The 19615-nt window shown below is 44.1% G+C and overlaps 1 protein-coding gene and 1 pseudogene across 1 annotated transcript; both read right to left on the reverse strand.

The window, feature by feature from the left end:
- Positions 1-10742: 10742 nt before the first annotated feature.
- On the reverse strand, positions 10743-11597 carry LOC115791489 (paraneoplastic antigen Ma1 homolog). Its single transcript, XM_030745572.1, has one exon. The coding sequence runs from the start codon at positions 11595-11597 to the stop codon at positions 10743-10745; it is 855 nt and encodes a 284-aa protein (XP_030601432.1).
- Positions 11598-12971: 1374 nt separating this feature from the next.
- Positions 12972-13501, reverse strand: LOC115791490 (claudin-4-like; annotated as a pseudogene).
- Between the last annotated feature and the right edge of the window lie 6114 nt (positions 13502-19615).

The following is a 19615-nucleotide window of genomic DNA, read 5'->3' on the forward strand; positions in this document are numbered from 1 at the left end:
AGGTTAAATGGTCATTATCAAAAGAAAGAGTTATTTGTGAGCTTTAAATTAAAAGTAACTTATAGGGTGTACAACATATGTGACTGGTTGCCTTGGAACTTACAGCCACAGGTGTATAAATCAAGCACTTAGGCATGCAGACTGCTTCTACAAACGTGTGAAAGAATGGGTCGCTCTCAGGAGCTCAGTGAATTCCAGCGTGGTACCGTGATAGGATGCCACCTGTGCAACAAGTCCAGTCGTGAAATTTCTTCGTTACTAAATATTCAAGAGTCAACTGTTAGTAGTATTATAACAAGGTGGACGTGATTGGGAATGACAGCAGCTGAGCCATGAAGTGGTAGGCCATGTGAAATAACGGAGTATAAAGAGCTTCATGGAATGGGTTTTGATGGCCGAGCAGCTGCATCCAAGTCTCACATCACCAAGTGCAATGCAGTGGTGTAAAGCACGCTGCTACTGGACTCTAGAGCAGCGGAGACGTGTTCTCCGGAGTGACAAAGTGTGTGTGGAGTTGTTTTTCAGGAGTTGGGCTCGGTCCCTTAGTTCCAGTGAAAGGAACCCTTAATGCTTCAGCATACCAAGACATTTTGGACAATTTCATGCTCCCAAGTTTGTGGGAACAGTTTCCTGTTCCAATATGACTGCACACCAGTGCATAAAGCAGGTCCATAAAGATACAGATGTGGAAGTTTGGTGTGGAAGTACTTGACCTCAACCCAATAGCAAATGGGATGAATTAGAGCGGAGACTGTGAGCCAGGCCTTCTCATCCAAAGTCAGTGTCTGACCTCACAAATGCACTTCTGGAAGAATGGTCAAAAATTCCCATAAACACACTCCTAAACCATGTGGAAAGCCTTCCCAGAAGAGTTGAAGCTGTTGTAGCTGCAAAGGGTGGGCCAGCTTCATATTAAACATTATGCATTAACAATGGGAATTCACTCATTTTCATGTGTGTGAAGGCAGAATACTCTTGACAATATATTGTGTGTAATTTATTTAGATTAATATTTCATTAAATTGGAACAAACAAAACTGAATTAATCATATGTATTATTCTGTGTGTTATAATCTTGTTCTTTTTTCTGTTTTTGTGACATGTCACTAAACTGGTTTTGTTTTTGATGATTTTCCAATACTGATTTTAAAAACTGTCAAGTCAATAAAATGTGTTTGAATTGAATTGTATTGATCTGATACCAAACAACACTTTCAGATGCTGCATCATCAGAAGCTGAGGCTGAACTGGGATACAGCTGCCATGTGGGCAGCTAGAAATGATTCAACAATAAGATAGTATTGATTACTTTTAAGGCCTTTCATGGCTAAAGGCTACATCTCTGTCCTCTTAGTACTGCATGCACCTATACCTTGACACTCCTGGACAGAGGTCGTTTTTGTCTGTTCTAAACTAAAGGGGCTGGAATATTTGCAGTCAGCTCCCCGAGGCTATGACCTCGCATCAGTGACATCAGTCCGTAAGAGGAAGTGCTTGATGTGCGACGTGCCACTAACTTTCACCTCAGTGAAGTTAACCTCAGTGCATCCTTCATCCTCTGGGCTTCTTTCAAATCATTTTACATGGCAAGGAGGTGGTCCTTGCCAAAGGTCAGTCAGAATGACTGATGGGACAGTCCTTTCTTCTCTCCTTTCATAAAGGATGCTCCCAGTGTATCCTGTGCTAAAGAAAGTGCTGAAGCTCCTTTCTTTAGTTTTTGGTGAACTGGAACAGCTCTTATTATGCAATTAAGTTGCCTTAATTGTTGTTAGGATTGCTTTTACTACTCAATGGGGTAATATGGATGCAAAAGTAAATTCACTTAAAAGGAAATAGAAAGGACTGCCATATATGGTAAATTGATCCTAAAAAAATCTGTTTTCAAGATCTATTCTCAAATTGTGAGAGTGTATTTTTTTAAACATATTTTTTTCTTTTAATTTTCTCCAGAACTAAAAATAACAACACACCTACAAATGAAAACAAGGAGCCTATCCCAGCTGACATAGTGCGAGAGGCAGAGTACACCCTGTACAGGTCGCCAGCCTGTCGCAGGGCAAACATAGAGAGACAGACAACATCCACACTCACACCTATGGGCAATTTAGAGTTGCCAGTGAACCTAACCCCAGTAAGTGCATGTCACGCAGACACGGGGAGAACATGCAAACTCCACACAGAGAGGGAGAGAGACCTGGGCCAAGGTGGAATCAAACCCAGAGCTTCTAGATGTTATTCTTACTGTGAGGCAGCAGTGCTAAGCACCACGCCACCGCGGTTATTATTTAAGGAAGGCTTGAATTTACACAGATCCTAGAAAAACCTCTGTTTCTATAATTAACAATATAAAAAAAATACTAAAGAAAAAATTGTTTACACATTCATACTGCAAAGATTTCTGTCTATTTTAATCACATTTCCTGCTTTATTATTCTACTTATTCAAAGAAAAAAACAAACAGGAAGTGAAACTTTTATAAAACATTTTTCTTGTTCTCAACGGATGGGATATCATTTAAATGTAGGCCTTACTTAATTCATAGATAAATAAGGTGTTACACAGAGCTGGGTTTGGAGTACTCAACCTTAAAGTCAATCTCATTCCTGTGGGGACAGGAGCAGCAGAGGAGGCTTCCTCCCAGTACCAGCATTTTGTGGTTATTGTCTGTGAGAGACAGCTGAGCAGGAAGTAGTTTGTATATGGTTTTCATAAGTTGACTGTGGCTTCCTCGCTTACATTGCTTGACAAGACAAGACATGCTTTCTCAAAGAGAATATTTGGGTTTCTCTCTTCATGAGGTTCTGGTTCTCATACAGCACTTTTCTATTCTACTTTGAGCAGTCAAAGCGTTTTATACAACATGCCTCATTCACCCATTCACACTCCAACGGTTACATCAGAGAGCTTAAACCTTGGAAAATTACAGGTATGGGCAATAGGACCCATGTGTTATCAATGGTGTGTGAGATGTTTGTGGTGATTGTGAGATGGACGACATTCAAACACGCTGAGCGGGGGCGGGGTTTGTTGTTCCCAGCAGCACTTCATGTTCTTCGTTTTTAGGTGATCACAATTCATCAGAAGAAATGGTGAATTTTATTAAACGGGTATCTGATTTGATAAAAAAAAAATCTAAAACACTGTGATGTTATGAATTGCTCTGTTTTGTGTGTGTGTGTGATGCATTTTAATAAAGTGTCCATGCAAAATGTATTTGTGAAACAGGACTCCAGATAAACACTGTTAGAAACAGTTTCACTCTACCAGCTTGAAAAAAAAAAATCCAAACCACTCACAAACCACACACACAGATGAAAACACACACGCACCAAAGCAAACATTTTAATCAGGCTCAAAAATCTTTTATCTCTTTTTTCCTCTTAAAGTTCAGTCAGAGAGCTCTCATGATCTCTGTATATACATGGTTTTGTTGTGATTAGCTTTTCTCTTCCCTCGTGTTGTTAAATGTTGATTCCTGTATTACTTTTTCTTGGCCTCCTGTGTTCCCCTCTGTGTGAGTTTGATCCTAATCCCTCTTTCAGTCTACTTCCTGCTTTAATTTGAAGGTTAGATCTTTATGTGAATATCTGTGTTTCTATAGTCCTCCTTTCCTTTTCCGGCTCTCATTGTGTCTGATTAAGTTCTTGTGTTCCTTATTAATTTTGCCCTCTTGTGTGTATTTAGTGTTAAGCCTCAGTCTTTTAATGTTGGTTAATAAAGTGCATTTTCCAACTAGTTTAAATGTAACTGTATATATGTATTAAATTCACATTAGCTAATAGACTTGATTTTCTGAAAATCTGTAATTGTTCTTAATGAAGAAGTTGATCCATCAAAACACATTTTAAGATCTTAAGTCAAAGTAACAGTTTTGACTGAAATAACAGATATGTTGAGTTGCAAGAAGAGCTAAGAGTGTCAGTGTTGTCTTTCATCAGCTCTAAAATGTATTAGTCTTTAAAAAATAGAGAGTACGAAATAAACACAGACTCATTCAGACTGTTTGGTTTTTTCTTTTTTCTAGCCTGTCATGTCTGGCAGTTTTCACAGTGATCCAAATGCATTGTTGCAGCAAACATTTGCTTTTACAAGAAGAGCTCTATGAGTTCTTGATAGGCTACTCTTGTTAATGTTTTTTATTTTATTGGTTCATTCATCCAGATCATTGTTCACAGAATATGTCAGCCAGATCTGACGACATGATGACTCTTTCTCTTATATATATGTGTAGGGGGGCAGCATGGCCACAGTTCACCTTTCTCCCCATGTTTGTTTGTTTGTCTTCTTGGATGGGTGCTCTGTTAACTGTAATTTTCCCATTGTGGAATCAATAAAGTATCATCATCTTCATCGTCGTCATCATCATATTTCAAAAGACTGCACATATGCTCCTGCAGTATATTTGAAGAAAAACAGAAAAACATGTGTAGCACCCCACCGCTTTATATTGTGTTCTGACCGGGAACCCCAGGATTGACCAAACTAGGTGGGGTGTGGGTCCGATGCAAAGTGGATACCACGAAGGTTCACTTGTGGACAATGATGTGATGACTATTAAGAAACTTAAATCACACACTATTTAAAATAACACTGACTCAGATGACTCTTTAACTCCAAAACTGAACATTTACTGAACGTGAACACAAGATAGAAAACCACACTTTTAAATGCAAAATGTAAGACACAAATGAAACACTAAAACACTTGTATTCTTATAATACCAGTAAAAATATTGAACTCAACCTTAGCTTTTCCCAATCAGTCCGAATGGATTAGGCTTATAAGGGTTAATTCTGACTACTCCGTCATTCAAATATACACAGTCACTTAACAGTACTCATACATGGGCCCCACACACACGCTCGCATTCACACAAACGTTGCAGGCCTGATTGTTGTGTGCTGCAGCACAGTGGCGAAACTCCTCTTCACTCACCGATAGCTGCACCAGAAACGTCTGACTTACAGTTCCGCGTTGCGAACCAGCTCACCCTCTCGTCCCCTCCGGACGACAGTCAACCAGTTCTCGTCTGCAGTCTGTTTCCGCTCACCACTCGCCACCGACAGGGCAAAGAAGATGGCGCTCGTCACCACGACGAGCGCCTGCTAGCCGTTAGCTGCTAGCCGTTAGCTGCTAGCCGCCGATGCTGATGCCTCGCTCTGAATCACCGTCGTCTGCGGCTGCACAGCTGTCGGGCAGGCGGTTTCCCAACGCCTCCTACTAACAGTCACTGGATAGTATTTACTAGTCAGTTCTCTTCTGTTAGTTTATCGTGTGCTAGCGCGCTCCGAGCCAACACTGCTGCGTCCGTTCTCCGTTTCTCTCTCTTCTCCTCTCCTTCCTCTCTCATCACACCCAGCCAAATACAACAGGTAGACATGCACAGACCACCTTCACTGACCACTCAGAAAATACGAACTAAGAGTGTTAGCTCTGTTACATTCAGCAACTTTGTAAGAAAACATTATATTTACATAACATTATTCCTCTTCAATTACACAATACACATTATATGCAAAGTACATTACACTCCTGTTAACTTTGCTTTTATGACCAAAGGAATTAAGCTTATTTAATCCCCATTTTTCCATCCGGGCTACACCCTCCCCCTTCTAGAATGTTTTGATGTCCCCATCAAACCAACAGCTTAGCTAATTTGAATCTCCATGCACTGTCTAGTGAGATTCAATTTAACGCAGGAAGGGCATAAGGCCATAGGGTGACACCAGAGGGTCTGGCAGGGGTGGCATCGTGAATCTCTGTACGTGCCACTTCCAACCAGCACTCCCTGGCTCAATACAGTTAAGGGCTGATCAGATGGTCTTCCCAGTTCATCATAACTCAGTCTGACAACTGGCTTCTTGACTCTCTTTGTGCGTTCCGTTGGAGGGTCCCTGTCTTCCAGTAGCACCTCCCTCTCCACTGCTACTGCCTGTAAGTCAGTAACTGTACCTTCCTCAGAGTTGTGAAGCAGATTTGGGGAGTCGAGAGCTTCTGGAGTTGAGTCACCCTCCTCCAGTTCAGGAGATGAAACTTCTAGGGGAACTACGCTTGGGGCTTGACCTTGGCCTCGGTCTCTCAACAACGGACCTGGTCGTGTCAGAAGTTTCTCACAGTCCATATGTAATGATCGTGATGGGCCTGCATATTCACATTCAGACTCTGATGAGAACATGGCATCTTCCGGATCTACAGTTTGTTTGGTCGCTGCGAGTCTCCTTTGGGATCTTGTGACCGGTGTCTGAAATGATTCGGGCTCAGTGTCGTTTGGCAGTCTCACTAGATAGCCAATCGGTAGTAAGTGGTTGCGGTGTACTGTCTTTTCTACCCCCAGTCCCTTCTCAGGTTTTACTCTGTAGACTGGTAGGTTGGGAAATTTCTCCACCACAACATATGGTGTAGGTCGCCACTTACTTTTCAACTTGTGTTTGCCGGTAACACCCAAGTTTCTCAGTAGTACTCGGTCTCCTTTTCCCAGAGTCTGCTCTTTCACATGTTTATCATGAGCTTTCTTGTTTCTCTGATGACTCTTGTCAGATGCTTGTGTTGCAAGGTGGTATGCTTGACGCAGATCACCTTTCAGCTTAGCCACGTACTTGTGATGTGACAAACTCTTTTGATCCTCATCCAGTGCACCAAAACAGATGTCCACAGGTAGACGCGCCTCCCTGCCAAACATGAGCAGGTAGGGCGAGTACCCTGTTGCTTCGTTTTGAGTGCAATTGTAAGCATGCACCAAATGACTGAGACTCTGACTCCATTTCTGCTTTTGCTTCGGATCTAGGGTTCCGAGCATAGACAGCAGCGTACGGTTAAATCTCTCTGGTTGTGGATCTCCTTGAGGATGGTAGGGCGTTGTCCTAGACTTCCGAATCCCGAACATTTTGAGAAGATCTTGGATGAGTTTGCTCTCAAAATCCCGACCTTGATCAGAATGTATCCGTGCCGGAAGTCCATAGTGCACAAAGTATTTCTCACAGAGAATCTTGGCAACTGTGGACGCCCGTTGATCTTTGGCCGGAAAAGCTTGGGCATATCTGGTAAAATGATCGGTTACTACAAGGATGTTGGCATACCCCTGGGAATCTGGTTCCAAGGACAGAAAGTCTATGCATACCAGATCAAGTGGTCCGCTACTGGTAATCTGGTTTAATGGTGCAGCTCTTTGGGGCTGAGCTTTACGCGTGATACATCTACCACAGTTTCTTATGTACTGCTCTACTTCTGCACACATTTTGGGCCAGTAGAATCGATCCCGTATGAGTTTAACAGTCTTGTCCACTCCTAGATGACCGGACTCATCGTGCAGCGACTTCAGAACCATGGCAACCAGCTCCCTTGGTAACACTAGCTGATATACCTCATTACCAGATTGCCTCTGCACCTTTCTGTAAAGCAGATCATCTCGGATCACCAACTTATTGGCTTCTCTCTGAAGCAGTACGGCTTCTGAGTTGGCCTCCTTGTCTGGTGCAAACAGGAATTCTCCATTCACAGATTTCTTGACTGGAGCAATCACTGGATCATTATCTTGCGCTTTAATAAGTTCTGCCTTACTTATCTGGGTCAAAGCACTGTGGTCCAATCGAGTGGGGAAAACAAAACACTCTGGGAGTGCCTCAGGGGAAACCCCTAATGACTCGGCATATCCCATGTTCCCTCCTGCCGACTTTCTGCAGGAGATTTGCTTGCAGAGGGCTTTGACACTGTCGAGGGGCATTGTTTTCCACTCGGGGCTCTCCGATGGCAGAGGATTGCGTGACAGTGAGTCAGCATCAATATTAGTGCTTCCAGGTCGGTACTGTAAAGTGAAATCGTAAGTTGAGAGGGCAGCCAGCCAACGATGACCAGTGGCATTGAGCTTGGCTGTGGTCAGAATATACGTGAGGGGATTATTATCGGTCCTCACTGTGAACTGAGCACCATACAAGTAATCGTGAAACTTGTCCACTACTGCCCATTTCAACGCCAGGAATTCAAGTTGGTGCACCGGGTAGTTCTTTTCCGAGGAACTGAGCTTTCGGCTAGCAAACGCCACAGGTCGCAAACCTTCAGGATGTTCTTGATTGAGTACTGCGCCCAAACCATGAAGGCTGGCATCTATGTGTAACACATAGGGCTTGGATGGATCGGCGAAAGCCAGAACGGGTGCATTTGTGAGACAGTGTTTAATCTTTTGAAAAGCCTCTGTGCAAGCAGGACCCCACCTATCTCCAAAGGGTTCATTTACACTGTAATAGGTCTTTTCTGGGACTTTAGCAGTTTTCTTCTTTCTCTGAGTGGGTGGGTAACCTTTGCAGAGCTCGGTGAGTGGTCTGACTTGAATAGAGTAGTTTTTTATAAAGCGACGGTAGTACCCACAGAACCCCAAGAATGACTGCAGTGATGGAAGGTCAGTGGGTTGCTTCCAGCGAGTTACTGCTTCCACTTTGCTTGGGTCGGTGGCAATACCATTTTCAGACACTATGTGTCCTACATATGTCACTTGAGGTCTGCAGAACTGACATTTGTCTATTGCCAACTTCAGTCCAGTCTCTTCCAGTCTGTCAAGGACCTTGAACAGTCTTTGTTCATGTTCTTCTAAGGTTTTTCCAAACACTATTAAATCATCCAAATACACTATGACCTCAAGCATGTGCATGTCCCCAACCGCTTTTTCCATTACTCTCTGGAAGGTTGCTGGGGCTCCTGTTATCCCTTGGGGCATCCTTTCGAATTGGTAAAATCCCAAAGGGCATATGAAAGCGGTTTTTTCCTTGTCGTCTTCTGCCATTGGGATTTGATAATACCCGCTGCGCAGATCCAGGACTGAAAACCATCTGCTTCCAGACAAACAGTCCAAGGCCTCGTCAATTCGAGGAATGGTGTACTGATCAGGAATAGTTCTGCGGTTCAGTGTTCGATAGTCCACGCACATCCGCAACTTCCCCGTTTTCTTTCGTGCCAATACGATGGGTGAAGCATAGGAACTCCTTGATTCCTTTATTACTCCTGCAGCCAGTAGTCCTTGAAGGTGACGGCGCAAATCATCCAGATCATCAGGGGCCACACGGCGAGACCGTTCTCTGAAGGGGGTGTCGTCATTTAGTCGTATATGATGGTGCACTCCTTTAGCCAATCCAACGTCCCACTCGTCGGTTGAAAACACATTACTTCTCTCTGCAAGTTTCTGTTTCAGCCTCTCTTTCCATTCAGCTGGTACAGGGGAATCCCCAAAGTCGAACAGTGATGGGTCCAGCTGAGATGAAGCTCTTGTGGGTGTGCCAGGGATGTCAGTCACTATATCCACCACATGCAAGTGTGCAACCACAGTACCCATTGGAATGGCAGTGGCTTTGAGGGACTCATTGCGCATAAGAACCAAGAACTTGTCTTTGTCAAGGGTCTTGGAGAACAACACCGTTGGCTGCACTAACACACTTGGGGGAAGAGCATGTGAAGGTGCACGTTCTGTGATCAGGATACTGTCTCCGATCGTGTGTGTTTCTCTGACTTTACAGATGGCTATATGGTTTTTCCCAGCCGGAATAACCAGTGGTCCAGGACCCGTCCACTTTACTTCGGCTACAGGAAAGTCATCATCTGTATGCAACTCGGACTTAATGGTAGGTAAGGGCTGAGACTGCGAAACGTTCACCTTGGTGGTGCGAACAGTTTTTGGGCTCCCCTCTTTCTGACTTGAAGACAGAGGTCTAATTTTGTGAACATTGGTGCCAACTAGAACAGGTATGGTATCTGAGCAACGAGGATCTGGGCACACTAAAGCAAGAACTGGGACAGCCTCCACGTTCCCTTGGGTCTTTCCAGGCAACTCCAACTCAATTTGGATGTAGCCTCGGTAGGGGTAGCTGGTCTCTGCCTCACTTAGGCCCCAAATATCTAAACCCGTGACAGGTTGGAGAGGCACATGAGGCAAGTACCTTGAATACCAACTGTCGAAAACTATCGTTACCTGAGACCCGCTGTCTAATAGGGCAGTGCAGGTTATGCCATCCACCTTCACACAGGCAGTGGAGGGTGGCCCTACAAGTCCTTCTGGGACACCAGCTGTATGTACACTCACAGCGCTCCGGTTGACCCCTACATTTGTGGTAGTTTGTTCTTTTGCACTACCAGGAGCTTTCTGGCTTGCTTTCAGTTTCCGTTGGGCATGAAGGAGTTTCTGTATCACTTTTGGGTAGTTCTCTGGGGATTTACATTTGGTGGAAATGTGCCCATCTTCGCCACAGCGATAACAGAAAAAGTCACTGGGATCTCTGAGTGCCGTAGCTCTTTGATGCATGCGCACAGGAGAAGTCTGGTTACGGAGTGGTGATACTACGGGCTCTTTGCTGGGTTTAACAGACATAACTGAGATCTGCTTTCTTAGTTTCACCACTTCTTTCTTTAAAGCTTGAATGTTGTTGTTCTCTTCCAAGCTGTTGGGCTCTGCCTCATCCGTGGGTGGAAACTCAAGGGAAAGGACACCTGGAGCCCCTGACGCAGCCGTGAGCCCACTGACTTGGGTTTTGAGGTCTTGGAGCTCAGCTCTAAGATCCTGGACATATGCCCCTGTGGGTACAGTAGCACTTTTGACATGCACATCTTTTGTGGGGTTAAGTCTACGGCGGGAGGCTTCATACTCTTCTTCAATGCGCACCTCATTCAGCAGCTGCAAGAAAGTAGGTGGATTATCTCTTCGCTCCCTCCAACGCAAACTTAATAACATCATGTCAGACCTTGTGGCTCCTTTAATGAGTTGATCAAGGCGGGCTTTGTCTATGGAAGTCGGGGACAGACCTCCTTTTTTTCACTACTTTGTTCAGGGATCTTTCCATCCTTCGCAGAAACTCAGAAGTTTTTTCACCGGGATGCTGGCATAGCATTCTGAATGAGAAGTACAGTTCTTCTCCTGTCTCTGGTGTGTCAAATGTGTTCTCAATCACATCCACGTACCCTTGGGGTGTGGCCTCTGGGTTATTAAAGCGGACGGCCTGCAATATTTCCAGAGCAGGACCTTTTACACTTTCCATTATTCTCATTTTCTTTTCTTTGTCAGGCCGATCATATTCCTCTATCATCAAACGAGCTTGCAATATCCAGTTCTCCAATGGCTCCTCTCCTGGGGGAGTAGGGACAATCCCTGAGAAGGTTCGTAGCCTCCTGTAGTTGCTGTTATCACTTACCGGCTTGGCTGTGCTTTGCAGAAGGTCTCCCACAGCTCTGATGATAGCTTCCGGAGTAGAGGCCTGAAGTGGTGGAACAGGGCCTAACTCTGTTGGTGGCACCTGCAAGTCCTCTGCAAGCACTTGGTCAGCTGACCCTTCCTCCTTCTCTGAATATCCAACAATTCTCCATGGTGCATTACTACCTTCCGGCAGGATGTCTAAGGGAATAGCTTTGGGATTTACTTTCTCTCTGCATTCACACAGTACAGTCAAACATTGACTCTGAGGATCGTACATGCGTCCTCTGACTTTAACACATCCAAGAACTTTAATGGATTGCAGAGTTCCTTCTATGCCTTCAATCTCAGTGTCTTCGGGAACATCTTTGAGCAGAATGGCATGGGTAGGGTTAATGCCCTCTCCTTTACACCAATGCCGTAACTGTGCCATCCCTCTGGTGTACCAATTTCCCTTCTATTACACAGAGTCTGCTTACTGGTTTCCTCTGAGTTTACCTATAACTTATTTTCATTTCAGATTATCTGTACTTAAAGAGTTGTCTGAGCCAGTAACAAGGGTAGACTAATATTAGCATTTATCCCAGCGGTGCCTCCATTTTATGTAGCACCCCACCGCTTTATATTGTGTTCTGACCGGGAACCCCAGGATTGACCAAACTAGGTGGGGTGTGGGTCCGATGCAAAGTGGATACCACGAAGGTTCACTTGTGGACAATGATGTGATGACTATTAAGAAACTTAAATCACACACTATTTAAAATAACACTGACTCAGATGACTCTTTAACTCCAAAACTGAACATTTACTGAACGTGAACACAAGATAGAAAACCACACTTTTAAATGCAAAATGTAAGACACAAATGAAACACTAAAACACTTGTATTCTTATAATACCAGTAAAAATATTGAACTCAACCTTAGCTTTTCCCAATCAGTCCGAATGGATTAGGCTTATAAGGGTTAATTCTGACTACTCCGTCATTCAAATATACACAGTCACTTAACAGTACTCATACATGGGCCCCACACACACGCTCGCATTCACACAAACGTTGCAGGCCTGATTGTTGTGTGCTGCAGCACAGTGGCGAAACTCCTCTTCACTCCCCGATAGCTGCACCAGAAACGTCTGACTTACAGTTCCGCGTTGCGAACCAGCTCACCCTCTCGTCCCCTCCGGACGACAGTCAACCAGTTCTCGTCTGCAGTCTGTTTCCGCTCACCACTCGCCACCGACAGGGCAAAGAAGATGGCGCTCGTCACCACGACGAGCTCCTGCTAGCCGTTAGCTGCTAGCCGTTAGCTGCTAGCCGCCGATGCTGATGCCTCGCTCTGAATCACCGTCGTCTGCGGCTGCACAGCTGTCGGGCAGGCGGTTTCCCAACGCCTCCTACTAACAGTCACTGGATAGTATTTACTAGTCAGTTCTCTTCTGTTAGTTTATCGTGTGCTAGCGCGCTCCGAGCCAACACTGCTGCGTCCGTTCTCCGTTTCTCTCTCTTCTCCTCTCCTTCCTCTCTCATCACACCCAGCCAAATACAACAGGTAGACATGCACAGACCACCTTCACTGACCACTCAGAAAATACGAACTAAGAGTGTTAGCTCTGTTACATTCAGCAACTTTGTAAGAAAACATTATATTTACATAACCCATTTTTCCATCCGGGCTACACATGTAATGCTACTCATTCTTTCAAGAGAAAAATTGAAAATGTCATCAAATTTTTGTCTTGTCTACAACAGACTGTCAGATGTCTAAATGTAAGCCTTAGTTTACATAAACACAGAGCAATGGTTTGACTAATTAACCTCATAGTCAGTCTCAGCCCTTCGGGGACAGGAGCTGCAGAGGAAGCCTCCTCCCACGATCAGCAGCCCCACAGACAATGAAAATGGAGGCTCCGTGTTCCCTCTTCTGAGAGATGAGTTGAAGAGGACTGCAGAATTCACTGATCATGTTGTTGGTGAGCCAGGAAACAGGTATGAGCTCAATGATGAAAATGTCTCCAGATGCTTTGCTCTTTTTCCCCCTATCTGACACAACGTTCTTGCAGTTACTCCCACAACACCAAACAGGATCCCAAAGGCCCCAACAATGATAGCAATGGTTGTGAGCACCCTGGCAGCCTGCAGGTCTTAAGGTAAGGCCAGATGAGAATCATGTAATTTGCACAGCATCTGGCCTGTCCTCTTGCTCACACAGCACTTCCACAAACCCCTCCCAGGTGACCTGAGCTGTGACTTTCCACGTGGGAAGAACACAGGTGAGGATGTTCCCTGGATAGCCATTGATGGACCAAACCTATAAGCTCTCTTCCACAATCGGTCATGATGAAGCTGTGTTGAGCTCGTCAAAGGGGAAAGATGGTGTGTTCTTGCGAGCTGCAATGATTTGTCTGTGAGAAAAGAGCTGAGCAGGAAGTGTTTTTATGTGGTTTTATAGAGAAGAAGCTGACGCGCTTATTGGTTTAGTTTAGTTCATTGGTCACAGGGTTAGATGAGATGATAGATTTAAAGGACAAGAAGAAGAAGAAGAAGAAGAAGAAACAGCCTTTATTGTCCCACAGAGGGGAAATTTGGGTGTAACAGCAGCCGCAGTTATTATAAATATAAATAAAGATATAATAATTCACACTATTAAGAAAAGAATATATATAAAATCAACAAACAATATTAACCTTAATACTACTAATAATAACACTATATACAATGTACATGATGTGCCTGTGTGTTGAACCTTAACAGGCCGGACTATTTACAGTATATTATATATTATCCTACATTGTGTAGGTTATTGTGGTTTTTGTTGCGAGCAGTGATGATTATAAAGTCTTACAGCTGCTGGGAGGAAGGATCTGCGGTAACGCTCCTTTGTGCATTTAGGATGCAGCAGTCTGTCACTGAAGGAGCTCTCCAGCTCAGCAACAGTTTCATGCATGGGATGGGAGACCTTGTCCATCAGTGATGTTATTTTGGTCAGAGTCCTTCTGTCTCCCACCACCTGCACTGAGTCGAGAGGACATCCTAGGACAGAGCTGGCTTTCCTGATGAGCTTGTCTATCCTCTTCCTCTCAGCTGTAGACAAGCTGCTGCTCCAACATACTGCTGCATAGAAGATGGCTGATGCCACCACAGAGTCATAGAAGGTCTTCAGGAGTGTCCCCTGCACTCCAAAAGACCTCAGCCTTCTCAGCAGGTAGAGTCTGCTCTGACCCTTCCTGTAGAGCGCATCAGTGTTATGAGTCCAGTCCAGTTTATTGTTTAGGTGAACACCCAGGTACTTATAAGAGTCCACTATCTCAATGTCCACTCCCTGGATGTTCACCGGTGTCCGTGTGGTGGGTCTGCGCCTGCGGAAATCCACCACCAGCTCCTTGGTTTTAGCGGCGTTGATCAGGAGGTGGTTCCGCTGGCACCAGTCCACAAAGTCCTGAGTCCACTGTCTGTACTCTGAGTCATCCTCACCTGTGATGAGGCCAACTATGGCAGAGTCGTCAGAGAACTTCTGCAGATGGCAGCGGGGGGAGTTGATGGAGAAGTCTGCAGTGTAGAGGGTGAAGAGGAACGGTGCCAGCACAGTTCCCTGTGGGGCCCCCGTACTGCAGACCAGCCTGTCAGAGACACAGCCCTGTGTCCTCACGTACTGTGGGCGGTCAGTGAGGTAGTCCAGTATCCACTCGGAGATGTGGTGGTCCACTCCTGACAGTTCCAGCTTGTCTCTCAGAAGTCCTGGCTGGATGGTGTTAAAAGCACTGGAGAAATCAAAGAACATGATCCTCACAGTGCTTCCAGGCTTCTCCAGGTGGGTCAGAGCTCGGTGCAGGAGGTAGATGATGGCGTCATCCACCCCGATGCCAGGCCGGTAGGCGAAGAAGCTGACGCGCTTATTGGTTTAGTTTAGTTCATTGGTCACAGGGTTAGATGAGATGATAGATTTAAAGGACAAAGAATGGAGGCTGATTTGATAGTATGGAGTTTGACAGCGTGGGAAAATTGAAGTGATGTAAAGAACAGACTACTGGACAAACACCCAGAAAGTAGGCAGACGAGAGATAACAGCTCTACGTTACTGACCTCGGCAATAAGCTTCATTTATTGACGTGTCAGAACTGTGTTAATTAATACCAACATAAACATATTTTATTATCCTTACTTAACTCACTCAATTGTATTTAGTCTGACCAGCTAATTAAGGTGAAAGTTAATTAAGTTGAAACTTGTAGTTTCAAACACTAAGGTGTATAAACTGTGTTTATTGTGTGTGTTTTTCTTTCAGGTGGAGGCATGGGTTGGCTGGGTCTCCTCCCCACCTTCTGGATGGGCTGGTTCTGCTCCTGCACACCTGGTAGTCATTTGGTCTTTGGTGGAGTATGTATTTAGGATGGGCTGCAACTATAGGTTCATCCTTACCGTTTATTCTGGTGTGTGTGTGTGTGTGTGTGTGTGTGTGTGTGTGTGTGTGTGTGTGTGTGTGTGTGTGTTGACTTAGACTAAAATAGGGGACATTTTTCAGAATACACACCAGTTGATTGGGGACGGCTTTCCAATTGGGGACAAAAATCACCGTCCCCAATCTGATTCCATTATAATCGTATTCTACAAGCTCCAACATGCATTTCGCTCTTAAAATCTCCATTGTCCCAAAAAGTGACTTTTTTCAGATTGTTTGTGTAAAAGTGTGTACACCCCCCCACCCCTCACTACCCCCCCACTCAATTTGTGTATAATCTGACACAGTGCCCCTTGTGGAAGTGTATGGAACTACATAATTCATGTCCCCGATTTGACTATAAATTTTCTGACAAAAATGTGTACCTCCTCCTTTGGTAAAATATAACAAACCTGTAGTTTTAAAAGTTGTCAGTCAAGGAAAATACAATCTAATATATAATAGATTTGAATTTATTTGTAACTTTGAGTGTACAATCGAAAACTAGCGGACTACTTTTATTTCTTAGGAACTGTATCACAAACAATAACATTAGCATTTAGCTAAGTTAGCATTTAGCTAAGTTAGCATTCAGCTAGGGTTAACATACATATAGAACATGTCCCCAATATGACTATAATTTTTCTGTCAAAAATGTGTACCTCCTCTTTTTTTGTTAAATATAACAAATCTGTTGCTTTAAAGGCTGTCAGTCAGGCAAAATGCAATCTAATATATAATAGATGTGTATCAATTAGTAACTTTAGTTTGTGTGTTCAACTGAATGCCAGTAGACTACTTTCATTTATTAGGAATTTCATCACAAGCAACAAAGTTAGCATTTAGCTAAGTTAGCATTTAGCTAGGGTTAACATACAAATTGAGCATAGCGTTCTTTATTATTTGCTGGCTATTAAAATTTACTTTATTAATTTGTTATATATATTGAATATTGTATTTTATAGTAACAGTATTGAAAATTAGGGTTCAATTTCTATATTCCAAGATTTGTTTGAGGGTTTTTTTTTTTTTTTAGGTTATTTAAACAAAAAAATAGAGGGCTTGTATATAAAAAAAAGAGCATACCATTAAAAATTTTATAATTGCCAAATACAAAATAATCAGTGTTAGTGTTGTCTACAAATATGTCCAAAATCCTTCATTTTCAAATGAAAGGTACAAGAAAGTAGTCAGCTTTACCAGCTTCCTAATCACAGGATATGTTAAAAAAAGTAAAAAATACAAAGAGGCATACATACTAGATTTTTTTTAATAGATTGTTTACTATGTAGATTTGTACCAAGTGTGCTATGTGATGCCTGCTACGGCTGCCTGCCGTTTTGTTTGTCTCTCTCTCTCTCTCTCCCTCCCGCAGGGGTGTCTCCTCCTAATCAGGGCTGCAGGATAAAGGGAGGCAATGTAGGAGGCGGCACGGGGAGAGAGGAGTGTGGTGGCGAAGCAGTCTGCGGAGTTGGTGGTTTGAGCAGCTGTAGAGTCGTGTGTCTGTGGGTTGACTGCAGACGTCCTCCGGGGTTCTGGAGGTGTTAGAATGGTTGCTTTGGCGGCCAGGGGCCAGTGTGCTCCACACGTTCAATCCTCGAAAGAGTATTCCAGCGCTTAACAGATGCTTCTCTAACACTCAACTTCACAAAGTGTGAGTTTGGCAAAGCCACCATAACCTACCTAGGCAAGGTGGTCGGGCGGGGACAAGTGCGCCCCCTGGACGGTAAAGTGGTTGCCATTCTCGCATTCCCAGTGCCGAACACTACGCGCGAGTTGCGGAGGTTTTTAGGCATGGCTAGTTACTACAGAGGCTTCTGTAGAAACTTCTCACAGGTGGTTGCTCCGCTCACCCGCCTGTGCAGCCCGAAGCGATCATTCCTGTGGGATGACAGCTGCCAGCACGCCTTTGAGAGCGTTAAAACTCTTTTATCTAACTCACCTGACTTAGCCGCCCCTGATTTCGCCAAGCCCTTTGAACTCGAGGTGGATGCTAGTGACGTGGGTGTCGGTGCTGTGCTGCTGCAGGATGATGAGCATGGGATTAGTCATCCTGTTTGCTACTTTTCGCGGAAGTTTAATAAACACCAAGCCAGGTATTCTACCATCGAGAAGGAAACTCTTGCCCTGCTGTTAGCATTACAACAATTCGAGGTGTATGTTGGTTCCACCCCACAACCTGTCGTAGTGCATACCGACCACAACCCGTTGGTTTTTTTATCCCGCATGTACAACCATAACCAGCGGTTGATGAGGTGGGCCCTCTTGTAAAACACAAGAAAGGGTGTGACAATGTGGTGGCCGATGCCCTCTCCAGAGCCTAGGGACGGTGTTTACCTGCCTATGTGGTGTTTATTTTTATGGGTGGGGGCCTCCCCCGAATAAATAAAGTTTATTTAAGCGAAATAAACTGAAAACCACTACAACTCAAAACAATCTCCAAACGGGAGATGAGAAACCTACAAGGGAAAAACACAAAACAATCTCCAAACGGGAGACGCCACAAACTTGTTAGGGGACCAGAAAAAAAACAGGAACGTGTGGAGCACACTGGCCCCTGGCCGCCAAAGCAACCACCCTAACACCTCCAGAACCCCGGAGTACGTCTGCAGTCAACCCACAGACACACGACTCTACAGCTGCTCAAACCACCAACTCCGCAGACTGCTTCGCCACCACACTCCTCTCTCCTGCCACCTCCTACATTGCCTCCCTTTATCCTGCAGCCCTGATTAGGAGGAGACGCCCCTGCGGGAGGGAGAGAGAGAGAGAGAGAGAGAGAAACTAAACGGCAGGCACCCGTAACATGTCAGAAAACTCATTAAAGACAAAGAAAAATTTTTCCCCTAAGAGTTTCTGAGTAAAAACTCTAATTTGAGTGACATTTAAAAATCCTGAATTCCAAGCTGCCTGGAGCTCAGCAAGTTCAGATCTCAAGGTAAGTTTACAATAATTACATTTTAAATTAACTATTAATTATTAACTATTCCTGCTAATTGCAGGAATAGAATAATCCTGATATCTAACTGGAGAAATTCTCAGCCCAGCCCAGCGCAGGACAGCATCAGCATTGTGCACTGCTAGGTGATCAACTGCTAGCTAGAACCCTGGAGTGTCAAAGTGAAGCTACTGATATACAGGTGGTGATCATAAAATTAAAATATCATGAAAAAGTTGATTTATTTCAGTAGTTCCATTCAAAAAGTAAAATTTGTATGTTATATTCATTCATTTCACAGACGGATATTTTTCAAATGTTTGTTTCTTTTAATTTTGATTATTATAACTGACAATTAATAAAAAAACAAAAAACAAATTCAGTATTCAATATTATGAAAAAGTTCAATATTGAAAACACCTGGTGCCATACTCCAAACAGCTAATTAACTCAAAACACCTGCAAAGGCCTTTAAATGGTCTCTCAGTCTAATTCTGTAAGCTACACAATCATGGGGAAGACTGCTGACTTGACAGTTGTCCAAAAGATGACCTTTGACACTTTGCACAAGGAGGGCAAGACACAAAAGGTCATTGCTAAAGAGGCTGGCTGTTCACAAAGCTCTGTGTACAAGCACATTAATAGAGAAACGAAGGGAAGGAAAAAATGTGGAAGAAAAAAAGTGTATAAGCAACAGTGATAACCGCACCCTGGAGAGGATTGTGGAACAAACCCATTCAAAAATGAGGGGGAGATTCACAAAGAGTGGACTGCAGCTGGAGTCAGTGCTTCAAGAACCACCACACACAGACGTATGCAGACATGGGTTTCAGCTGTCGCAGTCCTCGTGTCAAGCCACTCTTGAACAAGAGACGGCGTCAGAAGCCTCTCGCCTGGGCTAAAGACAAAAAGGACTGGACTGCTGCTGAGTGCTCCAAAGTTATGTTCTCTGATCAAAGTCAATGTTGCATTTCCTTTGGAAATCAAGGTCCCAGAGTCTGGAGGAAGAGAAGAGAGGCACAGAATCCATGTTGTTTGTGGTCCAGTGTAAAGTTTCCACAGTCAGTGATGGTTTGG

This window comes from Archocentrus centrarchus, chromosome 14, assembly GCF_007364275.1.
Source record: "Archocentrus centrarchus isolate MPI-CPG fArcCen1 chromosome 14, fArcCen1, whole genome shotgun sequence".
Lineage (NCBI taxonomy): Eukaryota > Metazoa > Chordata > Actinopteri > Cichliformes > Cichlidae > Archocentrus > Archocentrus centrarchus.

What these genes read in the sequence shown, in the direction of transcription:
- LOC115791489 (XM_030745572.1), bottom strand. Translation starts at nt 11,597, where the DNA reads ATGGCACAGTTACGGCATTGGTGTAAAGGAGAGGGCATTAACCCTACC.